The following is a 19,937-nucleotide window of genomic DNA, read 5'->3' on the forward strand; positions in this document are numbered from 1 at the left end:
TACTATAAAGCTGAGGAGAGATTAGGACTTTTTGTTGGACTAGGCTTTGACCTTATGGAATACAGTAGTTGGCTTTCTCTTCTATCCAGATCACTGAAACATTCTCCATTATCAAGAAAGACTTTCACTTTCTTATCATTCATGTCTTTATTGGAGTAGTACTTCAGTCTCTTTAAAGAACTTTTCTTTTCAATTCACAATCTGGCTAATTGTTTGGCTCAACAGGCCTAGGTTTTGGTCTGTCCCAGCTTCTGACATGCCATCCTCAGTAAACTTAATTATTTATAATTTTTTATTTAAAATGAGAGGCATGCAACTCTTCTTTTCACTTATTAATTAGCCTGCATTCAATGTTTGATGTCTGGGGCCACAGAGAGGCCCTAGGAGAGGGGGAGAGTTGGGGGATGGCTGCTCAATAGAGCAGTAAGAACAAACACAATATCTATTGAATTTATTATCTTACAAAGTCACGGTTAATGGTGCTTCAAAACAATTAGCAACATCTGAAGTCACAGATCACAGGTCACCATAGCAGATGTAACAATAAGGAAAAACATTTGAAGTACTGGGAGAATTACCAAAATGTGACAAAGAGACACAAAGTGTGCACACAGTGTTGGAAAACTGTGTAAATAGACTTGCTTGATGTAGAGTTGCCACATTCAACTTGTAAAGAATAGAATATCTGTGATGTGGAATAAGATGAAACAATAAGATAAGAAATGGCTGCATCTCATAATAAAAACAATGAAAAGCCTTGATTAAGGTAACGATGTTAAAGTCTTAGTTTTTCATTAAAACGGAAGGTATCAGCTGTATAAATCTTGAGGAATAATTGAAACAATTAGGGCACAGACAGCTCCTGGCGGAGTATTCACATCATTATTTGTAGCTGAAAGCATATTTTGGTTGTTAGCGCTCTCTAGGGCCTAGTTCAAAGGCATGGGGAAAAGTAGGGCATGACGATGATATCTGGACTAAACAAGTAACTAAAGATTTATTCAGTTATCTGGATGTCAAAAACAAAATTAGAATTTTCTCTGTTTAACTAGAAATGTTTCTGATATTTGGAAATGATAGGTAAGTTCAATTTTTTTTTCTTTTGACGATTATTTCCTTAACTCACATAACAGCTTTCTTGAGTACTTACTGGATGTATGAACTAGGTCGTTTGTCTCTGTTTTTAAGGAATTGGTCATCTGCAACACCTTGCAGACTCCTACAGACACAGATATGTGGAGATTCTTTAAAATAGGAGAAAATAATTACAGAGTAGGAAGTAAGTGTGAGGGAGTATTGGGGGAGACTGGGGAGACTGTTGTCTACAGAAGTTGGGTTGGAGAGATAGGAAAAGCCAGAGGGAGTAGAGGAGACTCAAAGTAGATCTTGTGGAGTAAATAAACTTCAGAGAGCTGGGGGCAAAAAAGATCACTTGGGAGGAAGGAGAAACATGAATGATTGAGAAATGTCCCCCAAAGGCTTACTTGATGTACTTAAGAAAAATCAACAAAGTCGTTCGTGAGGCTAGAAACCGGCATTCGTAAAACTGGATTTTCATTTTTTTAATAATCTGCATATATTTCAGTTTATTATTAATCTGGGAATAAATTGTGCATTCACAAATACACTTAAGGTTAATTGTCATCTTTAAAATACTGCGATTTGCCATACTTATCAAGAACATATTGAACTATTAGTCATCAATAATTTAAACAAAGGAAACCTGACTATGAGGAAACCCAGATTATTATGGTTGTTGTTTATTTAATTTTCCCCTTTCTTTTCTTTGTTTTTTTTTTTTTTTTCCACCTTCCTTCTTTCATTTGTCCTGGTTCTAACAGCCTCCAGATACAAGCACAGTAACTTGGTGAAAACAAAGGAGAGAACATTAAGGTTACACATGATTAGTGCATTATTAGTACATCCATTTTCTGAGTCCTAGAGTCAAAGAATATTATGTTCAGGGCGTTCCACAGTGAGCAGAAACAATAGCCTGCAGGATAGATAACATTGTCTTTCATTTTTCGGATCAGGACAAAGAGGGTCAGGAATTTTGAGCCTGAAAGACTCATAATAACCTGTCAGGTTTTATAATTCCGGTGTTCCAGGAGAAGGTCAGAACTGTTAAATGATTTGTAAAATCTATCTGCACTCACTTGCTCGCTCCAGGTGGAACCAGGACTTGAGCAAAGGTCCCCGGATCCCCTGTTCTTTGCTCCTCTCCCTCCACACCCACAGCCTCAAGCAATTGCAGGTACACATCATCCACTCTCCCTTACTCAGGAGAGACTTCCGAGGAAGATTGTGTTTGCATTTTACAGATTCCAATTCACCATCTGAAAATGCTGAGGTGGTCAACTTTTATCACTTCCACATTTCCCAGAAATGTTTAACCTTAAGTTACAAAAATCTAGGCGATAAAAGAGAGTGTTATCTGGCAAGTCCATTCCACCCCCAGCAGTTATTAATTTCAGAGCTCATCTGAATTCCTTCCTTGTGGTGTATGCTTGAGAGAGGAGCAGACAGCTCTTTGCTGGGTCAGGTTTCGACTTCTCATCTGTTGGTACCAATACCAGATTCTTCTTTGCAATCAATTTTGAGATTTCCCCTAAATGCAGCTTGGTGTCTGAAGATACGTACAAGTGCCTCTGATCTTCAGTCTCTGCAGGTTTTCACAACCCCCCTCTTAGCAAAGCATCACCTGCTCTGAGCTTTGCTGTTGGAAACATCTTCTGGTTGAACGCAACTCTCTCGTGTCATACTTACCAGCATGGAGGTGAAGAACTTTGCAGTTTGGGATTATGTTGTATTTGCAGCCCTTTTTATTGTTTCCTCTGGAATTGGGGTTTTCTTTGCCATTAAGGAGAGAAAAAAGGCAACTTCTCGGGAGTTCCTGGTAGGGGGAAGACAAATGAGCTTTGGCCCAGTAGCCTTGTCTCTGACAGCAAGCTTCATGTCTGCTGTCACTGTCCTGGGGACCCCTTCTGATGTGTACCGCTTTGGGGCCTCCTTCATACTCTTCTTCATTGCGTATACGCTTGTCATCATCTTCACATCAGAGCTCTTTCTGCCCGTGTTCTACAGATCTGGCATCACCAGCACTTATGAGGTAAGAGAATTGCTCTTTTCTCTATTCCAGCAGGACTGGCTGTTTTCTGCCCACTTGCCCATTTTTTCGCTGATTTTCCAGGGTAATTACAGAATGTGGAAAAGGCAATAAAATGTGAATGGAAAAAAAAATGCTTGATGTTTCATTGAAGATACACCTGCTTTCCATCAGTGGAATGGAAATAAGGATGTCAGCCCCACAGGGATCTTTCCAGGACTGGATGAGAACCTGCATACAAACCCCCAATGCACTGCATAGTGCATGAGATGTTCTCAATAAAAGAATTAATTTTATTTTTATTATTATTAGTGTCACTATTCTGAAAAGCAAGCAGAAGAAATGCCCTAGTTTTTTTAGCTGAGAAAACTGAGATACAGATAAATGACTTACTTCTGATTAAACAGTGGATAAAGATTATTGAAAACATATTTTGTCTATACCCATTTATAGTGGCCTTTCCATCAGACAATAGAGCTTAGCATTTTAATATAATTATTATTAAACTCTGGAGAAATGGTAATATTTTTGAAAAATAAGAAATATTTTAGTAGGAAGTAATTGCTAAATAATACAAACATGGGAATTATTTTAATAAGAGTGGTGTTTGGCTTTGCAAGAATCCTCAATAAAATTATCACATTCAAAATTGAATTTATAAGTTGAATGTTTAAGTGTGGTCACTAATAAATTTCTATGAAAAATATATTTATTTTCATTATCCAGTATCATCCCCACTAAGTCAGAACAGAAGACTCATAACATACCTATTTTCTTTTACTTCTGTAAGCAAAGTGAATATAAAATATTAATCTTGGGGCCACCACTGTGGCACAGCAAGTTAAGTCACTGCTTTCTACACTGGCACCCATACAGGACTGGCCATTCTCATCCCAGCTCTATGCTAATGCACCAGAGAAGGCAGCAGAGGATAATGTTGGTACTTGGGCCACTGTCACTCACAAGGGAGACCTGGAGGGAGTTCTTGGCTCCCAGATTTTGTGTCCAAATGGGGCATGAACTAGCAAATGGAAAATTCTCTCTCTCTCTCTCTCTCTCTCATTCTGCCTTTCAAATAAATAAATAAATAAAAATTAATAATAAATCTTTAAAGTTTATTTTTCTAGTTTTCAAAAGCCATTAAGGAAATTGAACATATTCTAGAAAGTCTCAAAACTTGTGAATCCTTAGGTAACCATAATACAAATATTCAAAATCAGCTACTTCCATACCCCTCCCCTAACAATAAAAGAAAGTAATCTGGATTGCACCATATAGTTTCTACTACCTGGGATATAGATTCAAGAGAAAATGACCAAATTTATACTTGACTGTAAAAATGAACACAAATCACATTGCCCATTAATTACCTCTGAAAATATGAATTTGTTATAGGCTCTTTCATTCAACTACAAAGAAGTTTGAAAAGTATTGCTGAGTTTCTTTTTTAAATGAAATAATTCATTCAATAAAATAATTGCCAAGGTAGATATTTAGCACAATGGTTAAGATTCTGCTTGTTATTACCACATCCCTTATAGGAATGCCTGGTTCAAATCTAGGCTTCACTTATGATCCAGTTTCTTGCCAGTGGGCACCTAGGGAAGGCATCAGGAGATGCCTCAAATAATTCTGGCTCTGCCACCCATGTGGGAGACCCAGACTGAGTTCTTAGCACCTGATTTCAGCCTGAGCTAGCCCTGACTGTTGCAGATATTTAAAGAGAAAGAGTGAATCAGCTGATGGAAGATTCTCTTTCTCTCCCTCTTTCTCTCTTTGTCTCACTCTTTTGTCTCTACATCTTCCAAATAAAATGAAAATGAGCGAATTTATGAAAAAATAAGGCTTAAGCAATTGGTAGAGAGATAAAATGAGATAACATTTGTAATCAGAGAATACATTTCATTTCTAACTCTGTTGCTTACCAACAGTATCACTTGTGTGAAAGTTGTCCCAGTACCCACATGGAAAATAGTAACTCCCTTCTTTAGATTTAGTATAGTGTGAAAGAACCTGTTAAACTGTAAAACTACCCAGATACAGAATATAATTGTTGTGACTATCCATTTATTCAATAAATACTCATTAAGTACATAATATGGTCTATGTCTCCCTTTTAGACCCTGGCAGTAAAACAATGAATGAAGCCTACATCCTTGTGGAGTTCACTTTATAGCAGAAAAGAGAATCATTAATTGTATGTTGTGCAAGATAATTATATCACAAATGTATATATGTTTAACCATGTGCTTAGTACTGCTCTAATAATGTAGTATAAATAACTCATTTGGCTTTAACAATATTTTATATGGTTATTATTTCTATTATTATCATCCCCATTTAACAGACTAGAAAAGTGAAGCACATAAATTGAATTAACTTAGTGTTACACAGATAGAAAAGGGAATTCTTTTTAAACCCAGGCAGCCTAACTTTAGAGAACACAGGCTGAATCATTATGCTATCTTTTCCTATAAGACAATAGAAAAAGAAAAGCAAAAAATACATGGAAAAGATAAAGAATGCCGGTGCAGGAGTGGGGAACATTTTTTCTTCCAGAGCCTGTTTGGATGTGTATAACATCATTCATTTGCAGGCCATACAAAATTATCAACTTAAAAGTAGCCCACCATAGATTTATTGAATTTTGAGTCCCAACTTCAGTCACCTTGGCAGGACCAAACCAAATGATACCATGGGCCTCATAGGGCCCATGGGCTGGATGTTCTTCACATTTGATCCGTTCTGCATAGAGCATGTTCATGTGAAGCTGCAATGGTAATAGGGCATTTAATAGGAGACAAGGAGAAAGCAAGTGACTGCACAAGAGAACTGAAGGAGTGACAAAGGCAAGGGTCCTAAAAGGGGAGTATGATTGTATATTTGAAGCGATAAAGAAATCGGCCAACTTGGAGAAGAGTGAGAAAAAGGGACAGTAGTGAAAGATGGCATCAAAGAGGTGGGAGGGCTCAGATACACAGAGGAACACTCCTCACCGGTGTGATGCCCCACAGAGGAAGCACTTTGGATATCTGTGGGGTCACTTGGTTGGCACACTGATGGGAGGGAAGGCCATCCTTGGGCTTTAGGGAGTGGTGGCAGAGATACCAAGTACTGTGTAATGTACTCATATAAGATGCACATACACATTGAGTACATATATCATGCACTGCAGGATATTTTAATGTTGTAATGCTCAAAAACTATTGCAAAAATAAATGAGCTGCATTTGAACAAACAGTTATATTTAAGTTAAATGAAAAAAAAGTCTTGAAATAATTCACCAATTTATTAACTCTGGATAATCTGTCAATTCCATACAAGTTACTTAAAATATACTTAGCTGTAACTGGTTTTAGTAAAGTGGTTCAGTTACTGCAAAACAATTAAGCTAATAACAAATATATAACTGAGAACACGAGTCTCCTTTTGAATTATTAAATTGGCACAGATGTAAGAAATATAGAGACTTTACTGACTTTAGTTATTTTAAAAATATTTATTATTGTTGTCATTTACATATTATTAAAATTAACTAACCTAATAATAACACCTCCAAAAAAAAGACATGAAAAAATTGTGATAAAAACTAAGATCTGTGGCCAGTGCTGTGGTGTAGTGTGTTCAGCCTCTGCCTGCAGTACTGGCATCCTATATGGGTGCTGGTTCATATCCAGGCTGCTCCTCCTCAGATCCAGTTCCCTGCTAATGGCCTGGGAGAGCAATGCAAGATGGCCCAATTGCTTGGGCCCCTGTACCCACATGGGAGACCTGGGGAAGCTCTTGGCTCCTGGCTTCAGACTGGCTCAATTCTAGCCTTTGTGGCCATTTGGGGGTTGAGCCAGTGGATGGAAGACCTCGCTCCCTGTCTCTTCCTCTGTATGTGGCCCTGTCTCTCAAATAAATAAATAAATCTTTAAAAAAAATAAAAAAGCTAAGATCAAAGATTCTGTAAAGTACATATGAGATTATTTTGAGACTGCCTCTTGTTTTATACAGATTAAAAGTATAGTGTTAGAGTTAAAAGCATGCACTCTAGACTCAGCTCTACTTGGGTTTCAATACCAACTCTGCCACGTAGTTACTGCATGACCTGGGGAAATTGTTTAAATTCTCTGTACCTGGTTTACACATATATAAAATAGTGATACTAAAGAAATCTATTTCAAAGGAAGAGTAAATGAGGTATTACATACAAATGCTTTTCACAAATTCTGCAAATAATAAATGCTAGGGAAGAGTTGTACATAATTAATGGTGCTATTACTGTTCTATAACTTGTACAACTCAATCTCTCCATAGTTTACTGAATTTCTGTTTCTTTGTTCATCCTCTCTTCTCTCTTTCTTCTTATAGGATCTTTTCAAGTTTAAAAACAAACAAACAAACAAAAACACTGGGTCTTCCACATGGGTGCAAATGGAATTTGTTTTCCGTTGTAGGCTGATTTGTGATTTCCCTTGACCACTAGAATGTGGCAAAACTAAATTATGTGAGGTTGAAGCCCAGGCATCATGAGGCCTGAGTTTTGCCTTTCTTTTCTTGGAATGCTGCCCTGATAGTGCTATGTCAGGAAACTAAAATAGTTGGTCTAGCTTCTGGAGCATGAGTGGACACATATGTAAGAGACAGGAGGAACACTAGCTGATAGCCAACACCAGCCTCCAGACAGGCAAGTGAGACCATCTTCTACTTTCTTGCTTGGTTGATCTTCCAGTTGATTGCATACACATGAGAGTTCTGGTGAAATAAGTGCAGGAAACCATCCCCACCAAAATAATAAATCCTTGATTTTTGGGGTGGATGTTATACAGCAATAGTCAATGAATTTAAATGTGTTGAAATGTAGTGGGATTTAAAGATCAAGTTACACCATCTGTGCTACTTTATTACTACCCTGTCCTATGTCAAAGTATAAGGAACTGTTCTCACCCTGACGTTATAAATTAGGTTTAGCTCATTTATAGTATCATACATTTTCGTTATCTACTTGAACAGTTTATAATTAACCTCATCATATTATCTTTACTGAAAGTTATTTTCTTCTTATCAAAGACTAATAAATCCAGTCTGTTTGTGTTTACCCTTAGCACTAGTTTATAGACAGCTGTCTCATTTTATTGAACGTCTAAGACTTTTGAACTATTTCCCTTTCTTCAAAGTTTTTCATGATGAGAATGCACAAACCACTACTTCAGTAAGTTCTTTTGTAAAACAGTTTTCTTTTAGTTCTTACTTAAATTAGAGTTGTGGTTTTGTAGGAATTATATTTAAATTTTGAAAATTAGATGTTTTAAATATAAAATATTATTAAATATTACTTCAGTCTAGTAAATGATGTTAGAAAAATTTTTTCTTGTAAACTAGGAATTAAGTCTACTAGGGTCTGAACCAATGTTAAGAGTCCATTGAGGACATTGTAAGGACTGGCATTTACGTAGGTGATTTGAGTTATTAAAGTGTTTGGGTATAGGACGTACATGATATAATTTGTATTTTGAGTGTATTGTACTTACTGAATGTGTAGAATAATTGTCAATTACTGAATGCTGATGCAGAGAGTATAACTGAGAACCTGCTGCCTTAATTTGGGCAAGATAGATGGTAGGAATGGCAACAGAGGACAGAATGCAATGGCCTGGGAAAGCGGTAGAAGATGGCCCAACGCCTGGGTCCCTGCACCCGCATGGGAGACCTGGAAGAAGCTGCTGCCTCCAGGTTTCTGATCGGCTCAGCTTCAGCAGTTGTGGACATTTGGGGAATGAACCAGACAATGGGAAATTTCTCTCTCTGTCTCTGCCTCTCTGTAACTCTGCCTTCCAAATAAGTAAATAAATCTTTAAAAGTGGGGGTTAGCAGAATTCTGAATTGGACATAGGGAGAAAGAGAGAGGAGTAAAGACTGGCTTCATGCTCTTTGGGTTTGGAGCAATGTAAAAAGTAAAGTTGACATTTTCTGAGATGGAAGAAAGTGTGGTAAGTTCGAAATTCTGAAAATAATCAACTATAGTGGTCATAATTGCACTCCTGTCATTTAAAATATTTATCTATGTATTTGAAAGTTTGAGTTACAGAGAGAGAGAGAGAGAGAGAGAGAGAGAGAGAGAGAAAGCCTTCCATCTGCTGGTTCACTCCCTAAATGGCTGCAACGGCCTGAGCTGGGCTGATCAGAAGCCAGGAGCTTCTTCCTGGTCTCCCACACTGGTGTATCTTCTACTTCTTCCTCAGGTGCATTACTAGGGAGCTAAACTGGAAGTGGAGCAGCCGGGACTTGAACTGGTGCTCATATGGGATGCCGGCATTTCAAGCAGCAGCTGTACCTGCTACACCACAGCACCAGCCTCTCCTGGCATTTTTTTAAAGCAGACATGAAGTCTACAACTTTCCTATTGAGTTCTCTCTTTATTTTTCACTGTAATAATAGCTGATGTATACCTCAAATATCACTGCTGAATGAATGAGTGACTTTATTAAAAGAAGTAAGTTTCATGCATGAGAAACCAGAGGCTTAGATCACAGGCTGAGATATCAGCACATCTGTAACTAGAGCTCAAGGAGTCTGACTTCTAATCCACGGCTTTTCTTACATGTCTTTCCCCAATACTGTCTTCTCAGTTTACTTGAATTAGTTGGGTGAAACTAAACAGATATAAAACCATTGAATTTTCCTACATCCCAACAGCAGTCACCCCCTAGCTTTTCAGTTTTCAGGACAAACTTCAACTTTGTTTTCCCAGACTTCATGTGCACATACCCAGTTTCCAAAGGAAAGACCATGTACTTGTCACTCTGTTACATCTCTCTATTCCTGTTGCCAATATTTGTATCTGTTATCTATTGCTGTGTACCACATCACCCCCAAAATATATTTCTCAAGACAGCAATTTTATGTTTTCACAGTTCTTCAGATCATCAATTTAGCTTGGCTGAACTGATTCGGAGGCAGCAGCAGTGCTCAAGTTCTGTGTCCCTGGCACCCATGTGGGAAACCCAAATTGAATACTAGGCCCCTAGCTTTGTCCTGGCCAAGTTCTGGCTGCCATGGGCATTTGGAGAATCAACAAGTGAAGGAAAGATTTCTCTCTCTTTCCCTCTCTCTCTCTCCTTCTCTCTCTCTCTCTGAAATAAAATAATAATAATAATAATAATTTTAGAAATATTGCTGCAGTGAGATGTGTCAGCTTGCTGACACGACCTCTTTCCTATCCTGTAAAGAATCCTGTAAAGAACTCATAAGTCAGTAAAGTCATTAAAGTTATTCTACTGGTCTCACCAGGGGCCATTTTTGTGACTGCCATCAGGTGGTGTGTGGGCTAGGAGCTTGCTGGTCTGGGGGAACTCACACAAGACAGTTAGTGTTTGTCTCCACTTAGGCTACCCTAGGTTCTTTACAGGATAGGAAAGAGGTTGTGTCAGCAAGCTGACACATATCACTGCAGCAACATTTCTAAAATTATGATTTATTTTATTTCAGAGAGAGAGAGAGAGAAGGAGACAGAGAGAGAGAGAGAGAAATCTTTCCTTCACTTGTTGATTCTCCAAACACCCATGGCAGCCAGAACTCAGCCAGGACAAAGCTAGGAGCTTAGTATTCAATTTGGGTCTCCCACATGGGTGTCAGAGACTCAGAACTTGAGCACTGCTGCTGCCTCTGAATCAGAAATGTAGCTAAGACTCTAACCAGAGCTCTCCAATATGGGATGTGTAGCTAAGACTCTAACCAGAGCTCTCCAATATGGGATGTGTAGCTAAGACTCTAACCAGAGCTCTCCAATATGGGATGTGTAGCTAAGACTCTAACCCGAGCTCTTCAATATGGGATGCTGGCCTCACAAGCAGCATTTTGATTGCTGCTGCTATAAAGCCCACTTTCAGAATCCTTTCATTTTTTTCTGTACATTAGATGGATACATTGTATAATCCTCAAATAAGATAGCTGAGATTTCCATTTCCTTAAATTTATTTCTAACAGTTGTTAAAGATATATGCCTCTTGGATACTGGGTACAATGCAAGATTCCAATACATTTATGAATATACAATGTGCACTAGTCAAATCAAGACAACTTATATCTCCAGTTCTTCATTTGAGGCTTCTGAGTGCCTCCTTTTTGGGTATTCATAAATATATTATAGATTATTGTGAGCTATAATCTACCCATTTTCCATAAAACACCAGAAATTATTCCTTTCATGAAACTATATGTGATACTTGTTATCTAACCTCAATCTCTCCCCTCCCACCCCCTGCTTTTCTCTTCTCAGTTTCTAGTAATCATTATTCTATATTCATATTGACTTTGATTTGTTAGCTTCCGTATATGGGATAAACATTTTGAAAGTCTTCTGCTGCATCACATTTGCTAGAAATATCTCTGCCCTAAATTGCATTCCTGCAGAGAGGCAGATCCTGATAGAAGGATGTGAATGGAAGTCATTCCAGAGGGAAATGAGTCCATTGAGCACTGGTAGGCCATTGAAAGTGAAACATGGAAGGAAATGAAGACAACAAAAACAAAAATATGGGATTTTTGCACATATTATCACTATGAGCAATTTTGGTTCAATCCCATGAGGGTCTCTAAAGACAGTATAGATTATGTCTCGGGATTATTCTCTCCAAAAGGTATAGATGATAGCATTTTTTTGGCTTAACCCTCAGTAAAGTGATGGCTGAATAGCAGCGATGTGCCCCAAGCACTTCTGACTTGCCTTGTGAAAAGGTCAAGAAAAAGTACTCAAGCCATCACATTTAGGTACATTTAGGTGCCATCAACCTATACTGGAACAGTGAATGCAAATAAACTATGGGCATTGCACTCAACAGTAACTACGACCGTTACAAAAATCCTACTATATCCCTATGCTTGACATCACCATAACCAGGCGCCATAGTGCAGTAGGTTAATCCTCCACCTGCAGCACCGGCATCCCATATGGGTGCCGGTTCTAGTACTGCCTGCTCCTTTTCCAATCCAGCTCTCTGCTGTGGCCAGGGAAAATAGTAGATGTCCCACGTCCTTGGGCCCCTGCACCTATGTAGGAGACTCGGACCAGCGCAGTTCCAGCCATTGCAGTAAATTGGGGAGTGAAACAGGGGATGGAAGACCTCTCTTTCTAACTCTCCTCTCTCTGTGTAACTCTGACTTTCAAATAAATAAATAAATCTTTTTTTTTTTTAAAAAGCATGATTTGTTACAGTATTCATGGGTACCTAGTATAGTGAGATAAATCCAATACTAGACTATAAGCCAGCAGCTAATAATCATGAGATAGCTTAGCACAAGAGCTATAGGAGAGCCAGCGCCATGGCTCAATAGGCTAATCCTCCGCCTTGCGGCGCCAGCACACCGGGTTCTAGTCCCGGTCGGGGCGCCGGATTCTGTCACGGTTGCCCCTCTTCCAGGCCAGCTCTCTGCTATGGCCCGGGAAAGCAGTGGAGGATGGCCCAAGTGCTTGGGCCCTGCACCCGCATAGGAGACCAGGATAAGCACCTGGCTCCTGGCTTCGGATCAGCGTGATGTGCCGGCCACAGCGCGCTGGCCATGGTGGCCATTGGAGGGTGAACCAACAGCAAAAGGAAGACCTTTCTCTCTGTCTCTCTTTCTCAGTGTCCACTCTGCCTGTCAAAAAAAAAAAAAAAAAAAAAAAAAAAGCTATAGGAACTCAGAGGAGATGTCAGTTGGGATAGGTATGACAATTGAGCCATACTTCAGTGACTAGAAATTGGTGACATTTAGTGAAAAAGGCTCCCACATTGAGTCCTATCTAAATAAAGGAAAGCTCAGTCAAATACAAAACGTTTGTTGAACAGTGAACAGTCATTTTATGTGGAGAATATATTATGTTTGTGGTATGATTTAAGATAGATTGATTGTGAGTCAGACAATAGAATGTTTGAATTATCAAGCTTCGAATGTGCATTTGATTTTGTCAACAGTAGAGAATCATTGAAGATTTTGAGAAGAGAAATGGCATGATCTATGTGCATTAAGTGAATCAGCGTGTCAAGTAAGTGTTGATGGAATGAGTGGGCAAAGATTGGTGTTATAAAAATCAAATAGGAGGTTACAGCAGTAATCTAGTGAAGAAATGGAAGTTTGAGCCAAATTAGGGGCAGTGGAAATAACTAGTAAAACAAACAGTTTCACTAGATCCATTAGAAAGAACCCTCGGCAGAAAGTTAGAAGATACAGATTTTATTCAAGCAACCAATTTATCTTTTCTGATCATCATCACAAGAAGTGTGAACATGAATTGAGTTTTAATATATGTTTGACTTTTAACAATCCATATATTTTTCTGCTTTCCAGGATATTAAACACAAAATCACACCTTAAACTCAAAGCACTAGACTCAAAGGAATACCAAGAAAATGAAGGCTGCCAGCTCTTTTCTAAAACATGCTGACTTTCATGTGTTTCTTTTCCCTCTAGTATTTACAACTACGATTCAACAAGCCAGTTCGCTATGCAGCAACAGTCATTTACATAATCCAGACGGTAAGAAATAATGGCTGATTCCATTGTGGAAACTGGGTTTGCAAAATACAATTTTGCTTATTGGGGGTACGATTATTTGAAAGGCAGACATAATACTAACAAGAAATTACTTCCTTCAGAGGATAGCACTTTCAAGACATGTGACTGGTGAGAGTTGTACATATTGTGTAGAATCTGTAAATCTGGACCAATGATAAAAATAATGTACATTGTAGACTACCAGAAAAAAAATTATTAAAATGATTTCCTCTATTTAATCTAGGTAAGTTATTTATATATGGGATGGTCTAATAATTGATTTTTTCCTTTACATGTCTGCTTTGCTTAAAGTCTTTTCTAAAAAAGATTTAGTTATTTATTTTGATAGTCAGAGCTAAATAGAGACAGGAGATCAAGAGAGATCTTCCACCTGCTGTTTCACTCCCGAGATGGCCATAATGGCTATAACTGGGCCAGATCAAAGCCAGGAGTTAAGAGCTTCATTTGGGTCTCCCATGTGGCTGGCAGGGGCCCCGGCACTTGGACCATGTTCCCCAGTCTATTAACAGGGAGCTGGATCAGAAGCAGAGAAGCCAATACTCAGACTGGCACCAATACGAGATGTCAGCATCTTAAGTGGCAGCTTTAACCACTATACCACAGTGCTGGCCCCTGATGAAAATTTTTTAAAAACTAAATCCTAAAAAATACTCATATTTTCCCTTTTTTAAAAAAAGATTTATTTTTATTTATTTGAAGACAGAGTTACAGAGAGAGGTAGAAACAGAGAGAGAGGTTTTCCATCTGCTGTTTTACTCCCCAGATGGCCACAACAGCTGGAGCTGCACTGATCTGAAGCCAGGAGCCAGGAGCCAGAAGCCAGGAAACTCCTCTGGGTCTCCCATGTGGATACAGTGGCCCAAGGACGTGGGCCATTTTCTACTGCTTTCCCAGGCCATAGCAGAGAGCTGGATTGGAAGAGGAGCAGCTGGGACTAGAACCGGCGCCCATATGGGATGCCGACACATCAGGCCAGGGCTTTAACCTGCCGCGCCACAACATCAATCCCCATATTGTCCTCTTACAGGCAGCTTTTCCACTTGATTGGCTTTGCAGGGGACCTCATACGTACCATGCTTTGTACATTGTACTTTCTGCTTCTTGCATTCTTTATTTAGTGGAGCATTTAGCTTGTGATTCTAAAGTAAGTTGAAAAAAAAAAATGTTACCGCCTAAATTAAAAGAAAAATAAGAATGGAAGGAGGATGGAGGGTGGGAAGGAAGGAAGTAAAATGGGAAATGTCATTATGTTCTTAAAATTGTATATATGAAATACATGAAATCTGTTCTGTTTATGTAAATAAATGAATAAATAAATAAATTTCTTTTAAGAATGAAATAAATAAAGTGGGGATGGAATGCATTTCCATCAGTGCAATGGTTACAACTCTATGAGTTGGAAGATGTATTGATTATGTAGCTCACTCACATTGTTAGTCTTTCTTCCACAGTACTTTTTCTAACTTTTTACTTTAAAATATATATAAAGGAGGGGGTGCCTCACGTGGGTAATCTTCCGCCTGCGGCACCAGCATCCCATATGGGCATTGAGTTCTAGTCCCAATTGCTCCTCTTCCAGTCCAGCTCTCTGCTGTGGCCCGGGAAGGTAGTGGAGGATGGCCCAAGTACTTGGGCCCCTGCACCCACATGGGAGACCAGGAGGAGACACCTGACTCCTGGCTTCAGACCAGTGTATCTCCTGCCATAGTGGCCATTTGTGGGATGAACCAATGGAATGAAGACCATTCTCTGTCTCTCTCTCTCTTGCTTTCTAACTCTATCTGTCAAAAAAATAAAGAGTTGTTAATCAACTCTTATATATATATATATATATATAATATATATATAAAGGAAACAAATTTTGTGTATTTAATATATACACAGTTTTGAGAACATAATGATAATTCCTACCATGCATTTCTTCCCTCCCTCATTCCTACCCTTCCTACTCTTTATTTCCTAATTTCTTCCAATTTTTAAAATGACATTCTTTGAATATAATAATCACAAACTTAAACATCCACTAAATAAAGAATTCAACAAATAGTAGCTAGAAAAACCATGGTTCCTCAGGAGTATAAAAAAGGGCTATAAACAATAATCAAATTTCAAGATGTCATTTTCATTCATAAACTTTACAATTTTTTACATTATGTGTTAGCTACCACAAATCAAGGAAAACATCTGATATTTGTCTATTTGAACTAGCTTTGTTCACTAAGCATAATGATCTCCAGCTGCATCCATTTAATTGAAAATGACAGGATATCAATCTTTTTTATAGTTGACTAGTATTTCATCACACCCAACCCTCCATATATAAATAAATAAATATATATACATATATCACATATTTTTTATGCAGGCATCAATTGATCGACTTCTGGGTTGATTCCATGTCTTAGCCTTGTGAGTTGAGCATCTGTAAACATGGAGGTACAGACAACTTTCATATGCTGATTTCATTTTGTTTCGATAATTTACCAGGAGTGGAATACCTGGTTCATATGATAGATCTGTTTTCAGATTTCTGAAGAATCTCCATATTATTTTCAATAAACGCTGAGCTACTTTACATTCCTACTAACAGTATATTAGGGTACTTTAATTTTCTTTCAAATTTTAAAATGACTTTTTTATATTTACTTTAATAATCACAAGCTTAAACAACCACATGCTAGCATTTGCTCTATTTTGAGTTTTGGATGATAGCCATTCTAACTTATGTGAGGTGAAACCTCACTGGTTTTTATTTGCATTCCCCTGATAGCTAGTGATTCTGAGCATCTTTTCATGTTCCTGTTGGCCATTTGTAGTTCATCCTTTGAAAAACACATGTTCATATCTTTTGCCCTTTTCTTTTTTTTAACTTTTATTTAATGAATATAAATTTCCAAAGTACAGCTTATGGATTACAATGGCTCCCCCTCCCATAACGTCCCTCCCACCTGCAACCCTCCCCTTTCCCGCTCCCTCTCCCCTTCCATTCACATCAAGATTCATTTTCAATTCTCTTTATATATAGAAGATCAGTTTAGTGTATATTAAGTAAAGATTTCAACAGTTTGCACCCACATAGAAACACAAAGTGAAAAATACTGTTTGAGTACTAGTTAGAGCATTAAGTCACAATGTACAGCACATTAAGGACAGAGATCCTACATGAGGAGTAAGTGCACAGTGACTCCTGTTGTTGACTTAACAAATTGACACTCTTGTTTATAGCATCAGTAATCACCCTAGGCTCCTGTCATGAGTTGCCAAGGCTATGGAAGCCTTTTGAGTTCACCGACTCTGATCATATTTAGACAAGGTCGTATTCAAAGTGGAAGTTCTCGCCTCCCTTCAGAGAAAGGTACCTCCTTCTTTGATGACCTGTTCTTTCCACTGGGATCTCACTTGCAGAGATCTTTCATTTAGGTGTGTTTTTTTTTTTTTTTTTTTTTTTTTTTTTTTTTTTTTTTTTTTTTTTTTTTTTTTTCCAGAGTGTCTTGGCTTTCCATTGCTGAAATACTCTCATGGGCCTTCAGCTGGATCTGCATGCCTTAAGGGCTGATTCTGAGGCCAGAGTGTTGTTTAGGCCATCTGCCATTCTATGAGTCTGCTGTGTATCTCGCTTCCCATGTTGGATCATTCTCTCCCTTTTTTTATTCTGTCAGTTAGTATTTTCAGACACTAGTCTTATTTATGTGATCCCTTTTTGCCCTTTTCTTAACTGTATTGCTTGTTTTGTTGTTGAGTTTCTTGAGCACTTGATAGATCTTGAATATTATTCCTTTATCAAATGTAGAGTTTGCAAATATTTTCTCCCATCTTGTTTGTTGCCTGTTTATTTTGTTCAGTGTTTCCTTTACTGTGCAGAAGATTCTTAGTTTGATGTAATCCCATTTGTCCATTTTTGCTTTTATTGCCTGTGATTCTGGGGTCTTATCCAAGAAGTTTTTACCTATTCCAATGTCTTACAGTGTTTCACCTATGTTTTATTTTAGTAATTTTATGGTTTCGAATCTTAGAATTGTATCCCTGATCCATTGTGAGCTGATTTTTGTATAGGGTGTATGGGAGGGATCTTGTTTCATACTTCTGAATGTAGAGAACCAATTTTCCCAGTACCATTATTCCAAGAGATTTTTCTTTCTCCAGGAGTGATTTTAGTTCATTTTTCAAAGATTAGTTGGTTGTCAATGTGTGAATTAACTTCTGGGTTCTCTAGTGTGATCTATTGTTTGACATGTTTGTTTTTATGTCAGTACCAAACTGTTTGGATTACAACTTTCATGTAATATGTCTTGAAATCTGGTATTGTGATGCCCCCACCTTTATTTTATTGCTTAGCATTGTCTTAGCTAATTGGGGTCTCATGATTTTGTATGAATTTTAGAGTCAGTTTTTCTAGGTCTTAAAAGAACATATTCGCATTTTAACTGGAATCTCATTTATTTGGATAGTATGGACATTTTGATGATATCCTTTCAATCCATGACATGGAAGATCATTCATTTTTGTGTGTTTTTTTCTATTTATTCTTTTAAAGTTCTGTAATTTTCTTTTTTTAAAAGCTTTATTTATTTATTTACTTATTTGAAAGTTAGAATTACAAACAGAGAGAAGGAGAGGCAGAGAGAGAGGAGAGGCAGAGAGAGAGAGAGAGAGAGGTCTTCCATCTACTGGTTCACTCCCCAGTTGGCCACAATGGCTGGAGCTGCACCAATCTGAAGCCAAGAGTTTCTTCTGGATGTCCTACATGGGTGCAGGGGCCCAAGGAATTGGTCCATCTTCTGCTTTCCCAGTCCATAGCAAAGAGCTGGATCGGAAGTGGAGCAGCTGGGACTTGAACCAGCACCCATATGGGATGCCGGCACCGCAGGCAGCAGCTTTACCCACTACACCTCTGTGCTGTCTTCATCTGTGATTTTCATTTTAAAAGTCTTTCACGTCCTTAGTTAATTTTATTCTAATGTATTTAAATTTTGTAATTACCTTTGCAAATGGGAATAATATTTACAAGTTCTTTCTCATCCATGGCAATGCTTGTGTATGCAAAGGGTATTAATTTTTGTTTGTTGATTTTATATCCTGGAACTTTGCCAAACTCTCTGTGAGTTCCAATAGTCTCTTAGTGGAATCTTTTTGGTTCTCCTATATATAGGATCTTGTCTTCTGCAAACAAGGATAATTTGACTTCCTTTTTTTTCCATTTGCATCAATTTGATTTCTTGTTCTTATCGAATGGCTCTAGCTATAACTCCCATAATTATATTGAGTAGTTATGGTTATAGTGGGCATTCTTATGTGGTTTTGGATCTTAGTGGAAATGTTTCCAGTTTTTCCTCATTAAAATATAATGCTGACTGTGGCTTTTCATATATTGCCTTAATTGTGTTGCAGTACATTCCATTTATACCCAAATTGCTTAAGGTTTTTATCATAAAAAGTTGCTGTTTTTTGTCAAATGCTTTCTCTGCATCTGTTGAGATTATCATTTGGTTTTTATTCTTCAATTTGTTAATGTTATGTATAACATTTATTGATTTGTGTATGTTGAACAATCCCTGTATATTAAGATAAATTTTGCTGGGTCCAGGTGAATGATCTTTCTGATATGTTGTTGGATTCAATTAGCTAGTTTCTTATTGAGATTTTTAGATCTATATCCATTAGGTATGTTGGTCTATAGTTCTCTTCCTTATGTCTTCTGATTTTGGATTTAAGGTGATGCTGGACTCATAGAAAGATTTGGAAGGATTCCATCCTTTTCAGTTGTTTTGAATTCTTTGCAAAAAAAAATTGTAATTAGTTCTTCCATAAAAGTTTGGAAAAAATTAGCATAAAAGCCACACGATCCTAGACTTTTCTTTGTTCGGAGAGTCTTTATTACTGATTCAATCTCCATCTTGTGTTGATTGGTCTATTAAAGTTTTCTATGTCTCTATGACAGTTATGGAAAATTGTAAATATTCAGAAATCTATGTTTTCTAGATTTTCCAGTTGGCATATCACTAATTGTAGTTATTCCTGACAATTATTTTTATCACTGTGGCATCCAGTGTAACATCACTTTTTATCTCTGATTTTATTCATTTTAACATTCTGCCTTTTTTTTTGGTTAGTTTAGGCAACGATGTTTTAATTTTTTTTTTAAATCAAATTTTCTTTTTTTTTAACTTTTATTGAATTAATATAAATTTCCCAAGTACAACTTTTGGATTACAGTGGCATTTTCTCCCCCATAACCTCCATCCCACCCACAACCCTCCAATCTCCCACTCCCTCTCCCATCCCATTCACATAA

General features: G+C 37.7%; 1 protein-coding gene across 1 annotated transcript in view; it reads left to right on the forward strand.

Moving 5' to 3' along the window:
- The first annotated feature begins 2,237 nt into the window (after window positions 1-2,237).
- The window catches only part of SLC5A12 (solute carrier family 5 member 12), a 63,398-nt gene continuing 45,698 nt past the window's right edge, over window positions 2,238-19,937 (forward strand). The window contains exons 1-2 of the mRNA XM_002709020.5: window positions 2,238-3,109; window positions 13,541-13,606. Of these exons, the coding sequence (XP_002709066.1) occupies window positions 2,771-3,109; window positions 13,541-13,606 (405 nt within the window). The 5' untranslated portion in view covers window positions 2,238-2,770. The remainder of the gene's footprint in view (window positions 3,110-13,540; window positions 13,607-19,937) is intronic.

Source organism: Oryctolagus cuniculus, chromosome 1 (genome assembly GCF_964237555.1).
Source record: "Oryctolagus cuniculus chromosome 1, mOryCun1.1, whole genome shotgun sequence".
In the NCBI taxonomy this organism is placed as follows: Eukaryota; Metazoa; Chordata; class Mammalia; order Lagomorpha; family Leporidae; genus Oryctolagus; species Oryctolagus cuniculus.